This window comes from Panthera onca, chromosome E3, assembly GCF_046562875.1.
Source record: "Panthera onca isolate mPanOnc1 chromosome E3, mPanOnc1 haplotype 2, whole genome shotgun sequence".
NCBI classification, from domain to species: domain Eukaryota; kingdom Metazoa; phylum Chordata; class Mammalia; order Carnivora; family Felidae; genus Panthera; species Panthera onca.
The window spans coordinates 25556906-25574156 of NC_138354.1; the positions used below are offsets into that span (position 1 = coordinate 25556906).

Sequence of the window (17251 nt, forward strand, 5' to 3'; positions counted from 1 at the left end):
ATGGCTGAGGGCCCATGTGTCAGAGAGGATGCTGGCCACCTTCTGGGAGAGATGAGTCGTCCTTTCAAAGCTCCATTTGTCTTCTTCTCCATTGGTGTTGACCTCTCTGAGTGTGGGGTAAGGTCCCCTGAGTCCATTCTAGGCATGATGATATCCAAAATATTTGATATTAATCAGCATGAACATTGGCTACAGGAGGCTCCTATTTGTTGGACACCACCCTTGAGTGGGTAGATCTTGAAGAAAGGCCAGGATGTCTGGGATATTGGGGTCAGTGAGTATGCCTCAACTGATAAGGAAATATTTTAATGTTTAAATGACTGGCATGACAGTACCAATGAGTTTCAACTAATGCCAGTCCTGATTCTCAGAAAGAATCTCCCAAGAGTGCTCAACATTTGAAGTGGACAGGGTCTTCTGAAAAGATGACTTGCCCAATTTTCTGTAAGTCAGTCGTATTGGGGACATGACTGAGAAAGGCTTGGGCATCCTGTCCTGCTCAGGCTATCTCTTGAAAGCCACTTATAATTGCTTCAGTTTGGGGTGCAGAAGTTTTTGCCTCTTTCAGTTCTTGGAGGCACCAGTCACTCTGCTCTCCACCAAACTGGATTGTTGTCTACAGGCAGAAAGAGCTCCCTTAGAAGAGCTGTATTCCCTTACATAGATGCTGGCAGGCTGGCTGACCCTATCCTGAGATCTATTTGTGGCACGTTGCTGGTGAAAGTGGCAAAATGTATCCAACACACACCAATATTCCAAATGTTTCTATTAATTTCTCCTTGAGTTTCAGGTTTTGATGGCATGTGCTCTGCCATGAGAATGACTGTAGACAATAGCTTAGTGTTTTGTCACAACATAAAAAGAGTCACCAAACTTTCAGGCTTTAATATCTGTTCATCTTCACCTAATGCCTGCCCACCAAACATATCCACTCATTTTGGGTTCTAAACTCTCAGCCACTCACTTCTAGTACCAAATTCTGTAAGTTTGGATATAGTTTGGGCTGCTCTAACAGGGGCTGTAAATAACTGTGGCTTCAACAAAATATGTATTTCTCTTTCATGTAACAGTCTAGGTATAAGTTCAACACTGGAATGATTACCCCATGGTGTCAAGTACCCAGGATTCAGTATTGTTGCTCTGTCATTCCTTACCTACAAGGTCAAAAATGACTAAGCACATCAGCTCTGTTGGCAGCCAGCAGGGAAGGAAAATGGGGAGGGGAGAGCATACACTTTCTCTTAATGCCATTGCCCATAGCACACATCACTTCCATTTGCATTCTGTTGACCATAAGTTAAAATTTCATGGTAATTTATAGTCTTGTTCTACAAAATTGTGTAGCCAACTAAAAGTCAGGAATTATCTCACTATGAGAAAGAAAGTGGGAATGGATGTTAGGTGGCAACAAACAGTATAGTTGATATCAAGTCAATAATCTTGACTCCACTCTTCACTTCCCACCCTCTCCTCAACATATGGTCATCTGAGTTCTGGCCTTCACCTCTCATTTGTATCATTCCCACCAAGGTCACCTTGTCATAGCTCAAGGAAAGCTGTTCTTGACCTTCTCAATCCCATTGTAGCATCTGATCCATTAGACCTCTCCCTCTCCCCCAAGCCCAATATCGCATCATCAAGACCTCTCAGGTCTATGTCTGGAAACAATTGCTGAATCTTCCCACTATTTCCATTCTCATGCAGCTAACATAGGCCACCATCATCTCATGCACAGCCTTAAAATTGGCCTGTTTACTTTTACTACCTCCCACTTCCATTTCACGTCAATTCATTCTCCACCTCTGATCAGAGTGATCTTTTAAAAATGAAAGCTCAGCAATCAGTCAGTGACTACTTAAAATTCTTTAATGGCTTCTCAGTACTTTCAGGAAAAAGCACAAAGTTCTTAACTGGTTTGCAAGGTCCTGCAGAAACAGGCTTTGTTATTTCTCCAGCTTCATCTCTTAAAATAAGCCTGTATTCTCTCCTCACCTTTTTGTTCCAGGCATATTGAAATAACATTTACATACCTATGTCCTAGTCCTCTTGTATCTCTGCTGGCTGTCACTATGCTTCAGGCATTATATGAAGTTATTTGCACACATTGGAATTTTATTTATTTATCTCTTTATTTTGGTTTTTATTTATTTATTTTTGAGGAATAAAAATTTTCTGTATTTAAGAAGACGTACAATGTGATGTGCTGATATATGCATACATTGTGCAATGATAACCACAATCAAAGTAGTTAACATATCCATCACCACCATACCTACTTTTCTTTTCTCTGGTATTGTTAGAACACTTGAGATCTGTTCTCTTAGTAAATTTCAAGTATACAATATGGTATTATTAACTACAGTCTCGGTGCTATACACTAGGTCTCTAGAACTTGTGCATCTTATAATGGAAAGTTTGTACATTTTGATCAATATCTTCCCCTTTTGCCTATCCCCCAGCCTCTGAGACCCTTCAACTCTGTCTCTACAAGTTTAACTTTTTCTTTTAAATGAAGTTTCACATGTGAGAGAGATCATACAATATCTGTCTTTTTGTGTCTGACTTATTTCACTCAGCATAACATCCTCCAGGTTCGCTCATGTTGTCACAAATGGTAGAATTTCTTCCTTTTTTATGGCTGGATAATATTCCACTAAACGTATAAGCCATTTTTCTTAATTTTTTTCCATATCTTGGCGACTGAATAATATTGCCATGAACATGGGAGTACAGATGTCTCATTGAGTTAGTGACATATGTCCAGAAGTGGGATTGGTGAATCATACGATATTTCTATTTTTAAATTTTTTAAAACCTCCAAACTGTTTTCCATAATGGCTGTACCAATTTATATTCCCGACAATAGTGCTCAAAGGTTCGATTTTCCTCCACATCCTTGCCCACATTTGTTATCTCTTGACTTTTGGAGAATAACCATCCTAATAAACAGGTGTGAAGTAATAGCTCATTGTGGTTTTGGTTTGCATTTCCCTGATAATTAGTGATGTTGAGCATCTTTTCATATACCTGTTAGCCTTTTGTACTCTTCTTTGGAAAAATGTCTATTCGTGTCCTTGCCCAATTTTTAACCATGTTATATGGTTTCTTTGCTATTGAGTTTGTGAAAAGTATAAAAGAAACTTTATTTAAAATGGAAGTGTTGAATTACTATATTGTATGCTTGAAACGAATGGAAAGAAAATAAAAACTTAGAGAAAAAATAAAATAAAATGGAGTCAGGGGGCCAGAAGGGGGAAGCTCAGAGGCTCTACTACGTATCATTTATTGCAGACCCACCAGAAGGAGACATACCTTGTAAACTGATACTACTTCAGCTACTGCTTTCCTACCCCAGCAAGAGGAAGAAAGGTCTTTCTTCCTCCCTGATGACAGCCCAGCCAATGAGAGACTGTCACAACTTAAGCAATGAAAAGCCACTCTACTTGGATCTCCTAGTTTACTCCAATGACTTTTAATATACCATAGCCCTCCTGACTTCTCCCTTTGTCTATAAAAGTGTTCCTCTCCTTTGTTCTCCAGACTTGCTATAGCTTATTTGTCCCGAGTGGCAGTTCTCTGCGATTGCTGAATAAGCCAATTTTTTTTTTAACTGGTAACATAACTGGCAGTTTTATTTTTAAGATTAAACTATTCACATGAGCTCCTTATATAGTTTGGATATTAACCCTTTCTTGGATATGGTCTGCAAATATATTCTTCCATTCTGTAGGTTGCTTTTTTATTTTGTTGATGCTTTCCTTCCCTTTCCTTTCCTGTGCTTTTTAGTTCCATGTGGTCCCAATTGTTCATTTTTGCTTTTGTTGCTTATGCTTTTGGTGCCAAATTTCCTCTTTCGTTTTTTCTAGACGTGTGATGGTTTCAGTTTCACATTTAAGTCTTTAAGCCATTTTAAGTAGATTGTTGTGTATCGTGTAAGGGAAGGGTTCACTTTCATTCTTTTGCACATGGATATACAGTTTTCCCAACAGTATCTATTGAAGAGATAGATTGTCTCATATCCACCCATCTCTGGGGGTCACCTCTGGGGAGTCCCCTCTGTGGCAGCTCATTTCTGAGGTTCATAGACACCCACACTCACAGGGAAATAAACAGACACCACAAGTACAGAATCACACCAGCCTCACCTGGGAACTCAGGTATGAGGCTTACGGACAGACCCACACACAGACCCACACTGTAGACATGGCCAATGACACCCTGAGGAAAACACACACACACACACACACACACACACACACACGCACACACGCACACACGCACACACACAGATACAATCAGGAAGACCCAAAGGGGCAGCAAATTCACATGCATAACTAGTATACACACATACAAAACCCAGATATACATAGACACTCCCATATGGACACACATGTCCCCGAAAACGTACATAATGGGCAGGGGCTTTTGAAAAATGCGGTCACGCGGGGTGTCCATTGTGATCTATCAGGGGCTCAGGCCTCTGATTGGTGGAGAGAGGGTATACAGCATCCGGATTGCTATGGCAACGCTCAAACAGGTGAAGACCTGGACGGAGAGGGATCTTTCTCTGCTCCATCTTTTCCTGACAGTTTACTTAACCGGTTACTTGTGTCTTTCTCACCTAGTGATTTACTGACCTGTTGACCTACTAACCTTTCTAACCCTCCTCCCTCCCCTCGTGTACTTGATCATTCCTGGTACTGTCCCTGACTCCTTTCTACTCCTGACACACCCCCCTCCCCAATCCCACCCCTATTTAAATCCCACCCCAACCTCAGTTACCACTCCGCCCCCTTTCCCACCCCCTCCCTTCCCCTCCCACCCCCACCTCCTCTCCACCTCCATCTGCACCTCCTCTCTGGCGCCCCAGCTCCCCCTGAAAGGACTAGGACATAATGGTTCAGACGCTGTTTTTCTGTATCTTCTTACTTGGGTATCCCGGTTTCCCAAACACGAATGTGAGTACACATCCTATATCAGTGGTTTCTTCTTTCTTTCTTTCTTTCTTTCTTTCTTTCTTTCTTTCTTTCTTTCTTTCTTTTTCCAGACTGTGGTTAAAAAACAGCTTTTTCATAGAATCCTTGATGAGAACTCGGTTCTTTGTGAAAACCGAGGACCTCAGGGCCAAGGTTTCTTGACCAGCTTGTTCTGGCCACAACTGTCCACATCAAGTTGTGGATCCTGTCTGGGCCACTTGGTACAAAAAGAGTAGCATTGACAGGATGGAAACCTGAGCTTCATAGTGTCAAGAAAGAAGGACCTGTGAAGATACTAAAAGCCACTGAGATCTTTGTCTTAAATAAGGGGCCTGTATGATGTTTGAATTATACCTCATTAAAACTGTTTCTAAAAATGTCAGAAACATTTAATAGGCACTATTTAATAGTATTAATAGTATTTCATAGCATTAGACTGGCTCCTGGAAGTCCTGTCAAGATCCTGCTCCAAGCTTTGTAAGTTTATAGACCATCTTATATGTAGTTTGTTTTCCTATCAGCGCATTGTTCATATTTGTGAAGTTTGGTAGCCCTGGGAACAGTGGTATCTGAAGCATTGGTGTTGGTACTAGAGAGTTAAAAAGTGAAATGTCCTTTGTGCTCTGTGCTTTCTGGTTTGTTCGCTTTTAGGATCTTGTGAATCAGCCCTCTCCCTCTGGCCTTGGAGGCTGCTGCCAAGAATTGTGTGTTCAAACAGGTTGATTAGAGCTCAACATCGATGAAGTGGCCTCACCCTGCTTGGACATTTATAATAGGACAATCACTATGAGTGAAGTGATCAGGAAGTGAATGAATTCTTGTCCTTTCTTTAGCCAAATATGTGCAGAGTGTCGATGTACTCAAACCAAAAAAGGTCTCGAATGTCCTTACGATTGTCCAACTATAAAGAAATACCTGGTTCCCAGTGTGAATGTTTCATTCTATCATTAAAAAGAAAAACCTGTACTTCCAGGAGCCTGAGACAGAGAGACAGGGAACACCCATAGAGAGAAGTAGATTTCTTTAGATTAGCACGCACCAGATTCTTAGAGAGGGATCTACAAAGTCCCAAGTCAGGAACAACCTAAATTGAGGAAGAATCCTCCTACGTGAATACCTCCAGTCAAAACAGAATCTATTCTATTTCTTTTGAGTCTATGAAGGAGGAAATTTCTTGGTTCTGTTTATTGGAAATTCCCCCCTCTACCTAGAATGTATCTCACAGATCAGTTCAGCTCTCTCTCCCTCCCTCATCTCTGAATTCGTCCATAAACTAACTTGTCTTGCATTTCCCACCTCCACCTAGTCATGGCCATCGTCTGTGAGAACCTGGCGTTATTGACCCCATTGGATCTAATCTAGTTAAGATTAACTACTGATATCAGCTTCCATATAGCTGCTAGAGGTATCAAGAGTGCCCAGGACTTAGAATGTTTACCATTCGTGTCAAGATGGCCTCTGTCTGTGGTGCATTTGATCCCCATGATCAATCATTGAGCGGACAGCTCCTGCTTTCTTTTAGACAGTGGCCACTCAACGACAGTGTACATTTCCCACCAGCACACATTTTAGTGACCTCAGTCCTGAGAGCTGAAGATACAAATGGTACACATTTTGGAGGCTGCTTTCTAGAGAGATTTATTGGCACAAAATTAAAGTTTGGTATGTGAATTAGTATGAATTGCATTGTGAGTGTATTTTCTCCTAAAATACTGGTAAGCCTAGTTTTAGTAAAATGATATGTGTCCTGTTGTTTTGGTGAGCATATTCAGGACTTTTGTATTCTTTTGGAAAGTAATTTTCATAGTAGCTATTGATTGATTTAGGTTCAACACTATGAAATAGGAACTTGACTTTATTGTATTGGCTATTTGGAGATGTGTGTTCAAATAACTTAAAATCTCATAGATTTCATCAAAATAGACAAGATCACCTGATTATGCCAATCTTTATTTACTTCAGAAATCTGACAACCTGAGCTGTGATTCAGATTCAAAGTAAACCTTGAAAGTAAAATCTCATGAGGCACCTGCATAGCTCAGTCAGTTAAGCATCTAACTCTTGATTCTGGCTCAGGTCATGATCTCATAGTTCGTGAGTTTGAGCCCAGCATCAGGCTGTGTGCTAACACCGTGGAGACTGCTTTGGATTCTCTGCCTCCTTCTCTCTCTGTTCCTCCCCCATTCTTTTTCTCTTTCAAAAATAAACATTAGAAAAAAGAAAACCTCCGTGTTTTTAGAAACTAAACAGTAATGTAGAATTTACTTTTGCTGGAATAATCCCATATTATTATAATAACAGCTTCCCATCTCTCTCAGTCATATCCATATCTGTAAACATCTGGCTCTATAACAATCTCCTTTGAACCTCTAGTACATTTTCATTGTTACTTCCTCCCATCCTTCTATAAACTTTGGTGTATTTTTGGAAATGTTCCAAAGTATTTTATCCAGGTACTTCACGAATGTACAACAGAGGTCATTTACTTCTTGTCTACTAAAAGTTTGCATTTATTTTTTTTTATTTTGTTTTTTTTTTCAATTTTAAGTTGGCTGATAAATTCTTAAGTTCTGCTAACTATTTAAAAATTGTTCCAGTGTGTTTGTCAGCACTATAAATTTTCTAAGATGGCCTATTAGATTTTCCCAACAGCTGCAGTGTGGTATAACTTATGTATAATAACAAGACCTTTGTAAAGATTACAGTTTGTTGATATGTGATATAGATAAGAAGCAATGAAGCCATCGCCATAGTAAGTAAACACAGTCATCACTCCCACAAGTTTGCCCCTGCTCCTTTGTAAGCCCTGTGTCCGCCCTGTCCTTCATGAGGAGGCATTTGAGAGATGTGCTTATAACCTCCTGGAGGCTGGTTGAAGGTTTGTAAAGATGATTCTTTGTAACAGATATTATAAATGTCTTTGATATTCCTCATTGTCTCAAATATTATTTCAGCTTGTCCATATTTTGGCTGGCCATTTCCCTTTTGGCTCTCGTGTATTTGGGATTCTGTGGAAGCTTACCATTATTACTGCCACCCTTGCAATTTGTGCATGTCTGGTTTACCTCTGGACAGTTGTCCTTGCTGTGAGTATACTAAAGTACCTTATAGATAGGCTTGTAATCATAAGTAAGCAGAAGTTTGTTTTTGTTTTTTTTTTTTTGGTAAGCACAAATTTTTAACTAGACCTTTTGTATGCATTCAGTATTTCAAATTTTCCTTTAAGCACTGTGTTCATTGCAGCCACATATTGTAATAATTCCAATGTTCATTATCATGTAGATGGAAATATTTTTAAAATTCTGTGAATTGTCTTCTTTAACCCACTTCTTTTACAATATCTCTATTCTATCTCTATTCTATATCTTCTCTTAGAATATCTCTAATATTTTTTTGTAGTTTTCCACCAGTCTTTCTGTTATTGATGTCTAGCTTGCATTTGTGTTCTGAGAACATATTGTCTATGATTTTGTTGACTTTAAGTTAAGATGTATTTTCTGACCCTGAATACGGTCCATGTCAGTGAATGTTCTATGTGAGTTTGAGAAGAATGTGTAGTTGTCTACTGTTGAAGTGTTCTATAGATGGTAATGCCATCCAGGTGACTGATGATGCAGTTCAGTCCAACTGTGTTCTTAAATTTGAATGTCTGTATGCTCAACCTGTCAATGACTGATAGAGGGTATTGAATTCTTTCAGCCATAATAATGTGTATGTCTGTTTCTCCTAGCAGTTGTATCAGTTTTTGCCTCATGTATTTTGACACTCTGTTGTTAATGCATGCACATTAAGGATTATGTTTCCCTGGAGAATTAAGCCTTTATTATTGACTTCAGTATGTCCGATAATTTTCCTTACTTTGTAGAATGTTTTGAAAGATAATTTCAGTAGCCACAGAATTCTCGGTGATGGGTTCTTTTCTTTTAACACTATAAACATTTCATTCTTCTTGATGGCATGGTTTCTGAATTCTGAGTATTTTTTTTTTCCTGGTTCCTCTTGGGTACGGTGTTATTTCTCCCTTCTCCCTGTAACTCCAGCCCTCAACACTTCCCCTTACCTTCTTCCAAATTGTTTGTTTTCAGTTTTCTGTTGATTGAATAGTATATGTCTAGGGGTAGTTTTTTGTTGTAGTTGTTGTGGTGGGGTTTTTTTTTTTTTGGGGGGGGGGGTATTTATCCTGCTTGGAATTCTTTTAGTTTCCTGGATCTGTGGTTTGCGACTATCATTAATTTTGGAAAATTCTCATGGTCATTTTCACTTCAAATGTGTCTTCTTTTCACTTCTTCTCCAGGTATTCCCATTTTGTGTATGTTACACCTTTTGTAATTGTCCCCCTGGTCTTGGATGTTCTGTGTTGTATTTTTAATTATTTTCTTTGTGTTTCTGTTTCAGATGTTTCTACTCGATATTTCCTTCTGCTTGTTGAGTCTTTCCTCAGCTATGTTGTGTGTGTTAATATATCCACAAAGGCATTTCTTATTTCTGTTATGGTGTTTTTGATTTCTAGAACCAAAATCTCTTGGATCCTAGAGTTATCATCTTTGTGCTCACACTCACCACCTCTTCTTGCATACTGACCACTTTTCCCATTAGAGTTATTCTCCTATTAATCAGAGCAGTTGTAAATTCCCAGCCTGATTATCTCAACATCTCTGCCATGGGAAATATGAGTCTAATGCTTGCATTGTGTGTTCAAAATATGTGGCTTTTCCTTTTAGGGTACCTTGTGAGTGTTTTTGAGAGCTGGGAGTCACATCCTTGTTTAAAGAAACTGAGGTGAATAGGCCTTGAGTGTGAAGTTTTGCCTTTACCTGACTAGGTTTTAGGCTGAGTTTACTCCCCTGTGAGACAGGAAGGAGGAAGAGCACTGTAGTTGAGTATTTCCCTTCATCTGCATTGCTTGTGTTTAGGAAAACCCCCATTAGGTTTTGGAGAAATAGTTTCTCTTGAGGGCAGGCCTTCTAAGGAAGAACAGAATACCATGAGTTTATGTCTAAATGGCTGTTTTTCCTCTTTCCTGCCAATTTAGAAATCTTTCCCCTCATAAAGAAAATATAAATATTATGTATTTGTAAGTCCATCTCTGTTTCCATTTCCCCTGCTTAGGAAAGGAAACATGTGATGTTAAAGACTATCCATGGTTTTCTATTTGCCCTCCATAGATACACTTTCCTATAACAACATTATTATGACTTGCTTTTTGATAACACATTGATGTTCCAATATCCTGGCAAGATGTTGGGGCTAGCTTCAGCCCCATTTAAAACTTTTGAGTAGGGATAGGCATTCTAGAAGTCAGGAAAATGTGTCTTTACCTTTTGTTAAAGTAGAGTCTGGCCTAGATTTTACTGAGCTATAATTCACCAGGGGATGACTCGGGTCTGGGTGTTATTGGATCCCCAAGACCAGGTTCTTGAGTCTCAGTGTCCTAGGAATGAACACTGAACTCAAGGGAAACAAAGCAGGTAGAGTTTATTAGAGATAGCTCGTATACAATGGTGCCAACAAGAAAGAGGCGTATCGCTCCCTAAAGGGGTAGTGTGCCAGGCTTATAAAGGCACTTTTCCAAAGAGTGAGGGGCTGGGAGTGGGGAAGCATCCTTTAGTCCCACAGTCACTATCTTGTGGTTGTTACTTTTCAGTGGACACAAGACCATCACAGGATGGTTTTCCATGGTTGACATTCTTTTAGGGCTCCTAGAAAACAGAAATACTTGTGCAGTCAGGCTTTAAATTATTACTTCTAATTTTGCCCAGACAACCATTACTCCCTAATACCTGTGATCTCTCTTTTGTTCACGTTTCCAGAAGGAGGTATGGAAGCTTTGAACCCTTGCCTCAGACCACTGCCTCTACACAAGTGAAGTTCCTTTTGTTTTTCTTAAACCTTCGTACGGGGAGCACTTTTTCCTTTTTTTTTTTTTTTTTGAAATGTTAGCCATCTTTTCTTTTGTTGCCTGTGCTTCTTCTCTAGTCACGTTCCACTCTCTTTCTCATTTGATGGCTTTTGTTTTTGGAAGACCCTCTGTTTTTAGTGATCTAGGAAAATCATAGCACCTGACATGTTGTAATTGTTTATTGATTCAGAGAACAGCCAACTCTGTACGATTTCAGAAAGCTTTCTAGAGAATGAAAGAGGCATATCTTACTACAAAGGTTTTCCTTTTCTTTCCTCTTCCCTTCCTTCCTCCTTCCCTTCCCTTCCCTTCCCTCCCCTCCATCTCTCCCCACCCCCCCCCCCCGTGGGTCTCTTTCTTTATTTCTCTCTCCCTGTCTCTCTCTCTCTCTCTTTCTTTTGGACTTTCAAATGATCCTAGGTTCTGGATTTCAGTGTGGATATTGGGTTTGACTACAAGAGAAAAAAATCAGACAAATATTTTATTTATATAATTTTAAAACTGTCTGCATTATGCACTGACAAAATTGAATACGTTGATGTTCATGGAATAGAATGTAAATCTATTTTTTAGTGAAAATAAGCCGTGAATCTTTATGCTTTTATCAGAAATGGTTTATAAGGAATCATGAACTAAATATGAAATTCTAATTTTTGCTTATATTTAATATTATGAATTCATTATGCTGAACAAAATGATCATTGTAATTTCATTGGTTTACGTTTAATATTTTATCAGAAAGAATACGTTTTTACTAATAATATGTTTGACCTCAAACTTATTTTGTTTCTTCCTCTCTCAGATAGAGCCTCCAGTATATCAAGGTAAGATTTAAGGTTTTAGTATTCTTTGTAAGTTTTTTTCAGTACTGGTGTTTGATGTGGGTTTTAATTTTTTAACTAGGGATAAATATGGTGACTTCTGATGTCTAATTGACTTGTTAACTCTTGAAAATCTTTCTCTTCCCTGTTTGGAGGCTAAGTGACACTGTGGAAGGATTTGGCATCTCTTAAGAGACCAGGGGAGGAAAACATCATAGGAGGAAGGAGGAGAACAGGATGAGTGTAATTTTGCATAGAAATGGTTAGGAAACAAGTGATGATATGAGTCTGAGGTTTGGAGTGAGTACTTTGCCATGACATGGCTCTTGGTGACATGTGAAGATGAGAAAACCCTCTCTGAGTCTATCAAGTGGCCTAAGCTTAGAGAAGAAGCCAGATATTGCCTGGCAGGGTGTGTGTCACAAGAGAGGTTTAAACCATGGTTTTGAGTCTGAGGTGGAGGGAGCCATTCATGCCAGGGGAGAATGAGAAGTGAACGTGATGCAAATGGGGGTACTGTATTCTGCATGGGCCCTATAGACTGTGGTGATTCTGTGGCACTGTGTGTTGAGAGCCAGGGTGGCTGCCTGACACTTCGTAAGCCCTCAAAGGCTGGTGCTCATCACTGTGAATGCAGCAGCGGTCGCGGTGAGAAGAGCGAACTCAGGGCATGAGAGCTCTCACAATGGGCCAATAGAAGAGAAGTTTACACTTTGTGCTTGTTAGAGGAGTCAGTGTTCTAGAGCTTACACGTATAGTGATCTCAGTGAAATAAGGTTCCTTGGGTTTATTTTTTTTAATTTTTTTTTAACGTTTATTTCTTTTTGAGACAGAGAGAGACAGAGCATGAACGGGGGAGGGGCAGAGAGAGGGAGACACACAGAATCGGAAGCAGGCTCCAGGCTCTGAGCCATCAGCCCAGAGCCCGACGCGGGGCTCGGACTCACGGACCACGAGATCATGACCTGAGCTGAAGTCGGAGGCTTAACCGACTGCGCCACCCAGGAGCCCCGGTTCCTTGGGTTTAAAATGCTACTAAAACTTGCTTTCTTCAGGCACAGTAAGAAAGCAAAAAAGTTAGTTACACCCACGTGTCAGATAATGTGTCTCTGCTGCTAATACAGTGGGATTATTCGATGTCACCAGTTTGGTAACAACCTTAGAAATTGTTTTATCTCTTTTTAGTTAATTTACAGCAAATAACTGAAAAGATCAACACAGTGAAGAAAGAAAACAGAGAGCTGGCTGAAGCAATATCCATTTGGGAACAGAAGGTAGCATTGCCCTTTCAAATATTCTTTGTGTGATTTTATTTCAGTTATTTCACCTCTGGTAGTTCATCCTACTGACCTAGTTCATGTGTTGTAGAAACACTCCCAATTCAAGACAAGCTTCACAAATGTAAAGAACTACCTCTTTATTAGTGAAAGGAATCACACATTTAGAGATAGGTTTATCTACCATGATGCTATTTTTGAATTCTGATTCCTTTTTCATATGTTTTATATGTAGATCAATGAATCAAAGATACGTCTTCAAGAAGCTGAGAGAAGAAGTAACATTCACTCTGCTGAAGCTCCTAAATTGAAAGTAAGAATCCCATGGAGTGCCCGGGTGGCTCAGTCAGTTGAGAATCCGACTTTGGCTCAGGTCATGATCTCACAGTTCCTGAGTTTGAGCCTTATGTGGGGCTCTGTGCTGACAGCTGGGAGCCTTGAGCCTGCTTCTCTGTGTGTGTGTGTCTCCCTCTCTCTGCCCCTTCCCCACTCGTGTTCTGTCTCTTTCTGTCTCTCAAAGATGAATAAACGTTAAAAAATAAAAATAAAAAAAAAGAAAGTAAGAATCCCTTCTTTGCCTGGATTGCATTCTAAAAACACCAGTAAAATAATGAATTATTATTGCTCATTCAACATGTTTTGTTGAAGGAGCACATCAAAAAAAGTTGAGCACTTGATTTAAAATTTAAATGACACCCTTCAAAGTGCACTTGCTACCTTGCAATCAGAGAGAGAGAGGAATGTCAAGAATCCACAAGTGATGAGTTGGCTGCTGAGTTTTACTGTAACTTGGCTTTGGAGGCTTTTTGTTCATTGGGTGAGGTGAGCACAGCATATTCTTCTGCTGTTTACCACAGTAGAGGGTGGGCCTCTGGGAGCCAAACCTCCATCCTCACAAGGACCTGGAATTTCACTTAGGACCACCCTGAGGAGTTTTGCTATTTCAAGGACTAGCAAGTGTCTTTTATTTTCATAGCTGGGTAATTACCACCTCATTCAGCCCTGCCCTCCCAAGATATGGAGAAAATCCCCCAAGACAGTTGAGAGATGAAGGGCAATAGCCAAATTGTATACTGCCCTCCTCCCTTAATGCTGAACAATGTTCAGTGTGAATATTCCCCTAAGAAAGCCATTTGTGAGCTCTTTGACTTGAACTATATTCCATGTTCTTTGCCTTCTCATGGTTATATTTATGCTTTGGGATCTTTCTTTGTTGCCATGCATAGTCCTGCTGTGTTAGGTACACTCACATTGTTATGCGGTCATTATTTCTTGAATGTCTTTTTTCATATCTGTCTTAAAGTCACAAGATGCAAACGGTCAATTTGAGGATCCAGAACTGAGAGCCGTGATGTCCACTAACTGTGAACTGGAAGGTATGTTGTCTGTTGGGGAGAAATGCCCATATGGTGGCAATGGGTTTGCTTTGGGAAGGGAAGGAATAGCTTCCTGCCTTCGTGGTACTTGCCCTTTTCCTGTCGCCCCAAAACCAAGTCTCATGTCATGTGCACACACAAAAATAAAGTTCATTTTTTGACAGAAAGTAAAAAGGCCCTGGAGGACAAGTGTAATGCATTGAGGTCTGCGAAAGCAGTCGAGGAAGCCAAAGTCAGACAGTTGAAGGAGAAAGCAGGCATCCTGGAAGAATGCTGTGAAGAAAGAAAAGTGGCTATAGAAAAGTAAGATGTTCATGTGATAAGAGTCCCAAGTACTGTTGTATGAAGGAATGTGGTGGCCAGTATAGGTAAATGTATTTCTTTTAGAATTGGATCCAGAGTATTTTTGCCAAATGCATTCAGTAGAATTGTGCCTGCCCTTCCTACCTTGCTTTCTGGAACCTGCATTTTCCTTTCTGTCCTTAGTGCTTGCCACACATTGTTGTGTCATGTCCCTAGGGTGGACGAGGGAAGGCATTAATCACATTGATACCTGGATTCCCTCTGGATCCATTTACATTGTCCTATAGGTTTCAATCCCATCACATTGTCCTATCAGCCGGGAATTAGGTCATCTTTGTTCAGCACCAGACTTGGTCAAAAATATCTATGGGAAAAATGGAATTATCTTGCTGTAGAAACAATGGACAGTGGCTTGGGATGCCATCAGTACTGGATGCCTTCATCCAGTCTGCAAGTGAGATTTGCATGAAGTGTGTCTCATGGGTTCATTACAAATTTGGTGCACCACTCACATGTTTCCTCTTTTGTCCAGTATTTTCTTTTGTTCTCAGGAGGAGATCAGGGACCTTAAAGTCCCTCATTCACATTGAAAAGTAAACTCTTCCTTCTCTTCCCTGAGACTCAGCTTTGTGTTAGTCCTTCTCACACCTGGGGTGGGGGCTTCTCTGTCTCACTTACATCTTGTTTTTGTTAATTTGTAAGCTCTGACCACCTCTCTATCTTTACCCCCTCACAACAGAGCCACTACATGACAGCCACAGACCAGAAAGCATTTGCTGAAGGACTGCCTGAGAGGCCAGAAGGAAATGCATGTGCCTTTCTCCGTCCAGTGCTTTTGCTCATTTTCTAAGAGTCTTTCAGTTTTGCATGTGATTCTTGAGTATATCCAGTGCCAAGTTGAAACCCTTTAAAGCAACACCATGAACTAAGTAGTCTGAGGGCAGCACAGCAAACCAGACTTTTGAAGCATTGCCTTTTGCTGCCTTCACTATCAATAAACTCCGTCTTGTTAAAGACTGGATTGACTCCATGAAGTTGATAGTTTTCCGTCTGAAATCTATTTCCTGGAGATAACAGCCTGACTGTGGGACAGTTCACATCATGTTATATTTCAGTAGATACTGCCACTTTAAGATTGGCCTTTTCCTCCACCAGGATCTTTGAAGGAAGAGGCAGGGGTTACACTCCTGTAACTCCTGTGTGGGAGTGATTTGCAATGCTGGTGAAACCATATCCTGGAAGGCTATCTTCCATACTGAGTGTCTGTGTCCGGGTACAACTTTTGGACTGAGACTCAGTGCATTGCCCCATGGAGGTATAAGGCAATGATGATCCCCTGCTTCATCCTAATGGGTATAGCCGGTCAGGCATAGTTTTTCACGTTGAACTGAAATGAGCCTTCACCATCTCGAACAAAAGACCAACTCTAGGAAGGCACAAAGTGCAATGTTATTTGATGACTTTATGATGAAGGAGTAGAAGCAGAGAACTCGAAAGACCGCTCTGATTGCAGGTGACTTGGCAGCAGACAGGGGTTGATTTTTCTTTAACCTTAAATGGGGTCTTCATTTCTCTGATTGTGTTGTCAGTCTGTGCATCAATGGGAGGACAGTGTAGGCATATTTGAATCTAGGCCTTCAAGAGAGCTGGGAAGTTAAAAGGCAGAATTTCTGGACCTTGGCTCCTGGACTATGTATATATCTTTCTCATCCTAGAAAGCTGGATACGATGGACTGTGAACTAGCTGCAGTGAAGAATCAGATGGCAACTGCAGAAGAAAATCTGAAAATAGCTACAGAGGAAATACACAAGTGCAAGTGAGTTCAGATACTGATCAGCAGAGGCTCATGAAACCCCTGTTCATTTCTTAGTTTGAACCTTGGTACAATGGGTGGACTCCACGAACGAAGTATACAAACGCAAATTCAGAGGACATATCTATAAGGAATTAACAGATAGAAAAAGATAACTATTAGAAAGAGTAAAACAGTTAAGTTACTAAACATTTCCACATCTCCAGTGCTGGCCTGACCATGTGGAAACTTCATCCATGCCAACATTCCTGAGGGGTGGTGTCACATGTCATAATCTATAGGAAAGCAGTTTGTTATAAGATGAAATCATACCCATCAACATGGTAGTGCCATTTGATGGCCTTGGTCTTTGCAACCCTGGGAAACATGGTGAGTACAAAGTTAAAGGAGAATAGAGCTTTATGATGAAAGGCACTTGTCATATGATGAAAGATTGAAAATGGGAAGGAATTCTACAAACTCTGAACTCTGTAGGCAGGGAATAATGAGTAAGGAAAGGATGGAACAATCACTTTGGTCCTACTGTACATTTATAATTATGTGAAAAGTGTTTCATGTGTAAGGATAAATTGTATTAGGAGACGGATATGAAGTTGATGGGAACATGGGCAGATTATTTAAAATCCTGCGCAATATTAGGCCTTATTTGACGAAAGCAATTGTAACTCACAGGCAACAAATTGAACAAACACGAGAACAGCTGCGACAGAAAGAGCTCACTTCAGACACCAGGTAACTTGAATTCTGCGTGACGTATTAAACCCTTAGCACCTCATGCTGGTGAG

The 17251-nt window shown here is 40.2% G+C and overlaps 1 protein-coding gene across 4 annotated transcripts; it reads left to right on the plus strand.

Moving 5' to 3' along the window:
- The first annotated feature begins 4811 nt into the window (after window positions 1-4811).
- Window positions 4812-17247, plus strand: LOC132675751 (transport and Golgi organization protein 1 homolog). 4 transcript variants are annotated; one of them, XM_060628004.3, is made up of 9 exons: window positions 4812-4958; window positions 7931-8062; window positions 11678-11699; window positions 12882-12970; window positions 13209-13286; window positions 14277-14349; window positions 14514-14652; window positions 16368-16469; window positions 17139-17246. In XM_060628004.3, the coding sequence occupies exons 1-9, from the start codon at window positions 4896-4898 to the stop codon at window positions 17200-17202; spliced, it is 762 nt and encodes a 253-aa protein (XP_060483987.2). In that variant the 5' UTR covers window positions 4812-4895; the 3' UTR covers window positions 17203-17246. The 4 variants fall into 4 exon arrangements, with proteins under 4 accessions (XP_060483987.2, XP_060483988.2, XP_060483990.2 ...); XM_060628005.3 differs by lacking the exon at window positions 11678-11699 and having other exon boundaries at window positions 12860-12970; window positions 17139-17247; XM_060628007.3 differs by lacking the exon at window positions 7931-8062.
- The last annotated feature ends 4 nt before the right edge of the window (window positions 17248-17251 follow it).

Excerpts from the sequence above, each read along its gene's own strand:
- LOC132675751 (XM_060628005.3), top strand. The coding sequence starts at position 4,896 with ATGGTTCAGACGCTGTTTTTCTGTATCTTCTTACTTGGGTATCCCGGT. Across the intron at positions 4,959-7,930 it reads CCGGTTTCCCAAACACGAAT|CTTGTCCATATTTTGGCTGG; the intron begins GTGAGTACACAT and ends ATATTATTTCAG. Across the intron at positions 14,350-14,513 it reads CACTAACTGTGAACTGGAAG|AAAGTAAAAAGGCCCTGGAG; the intron begins GTATGTTGTCTG and ends ATTTTTTGACAG.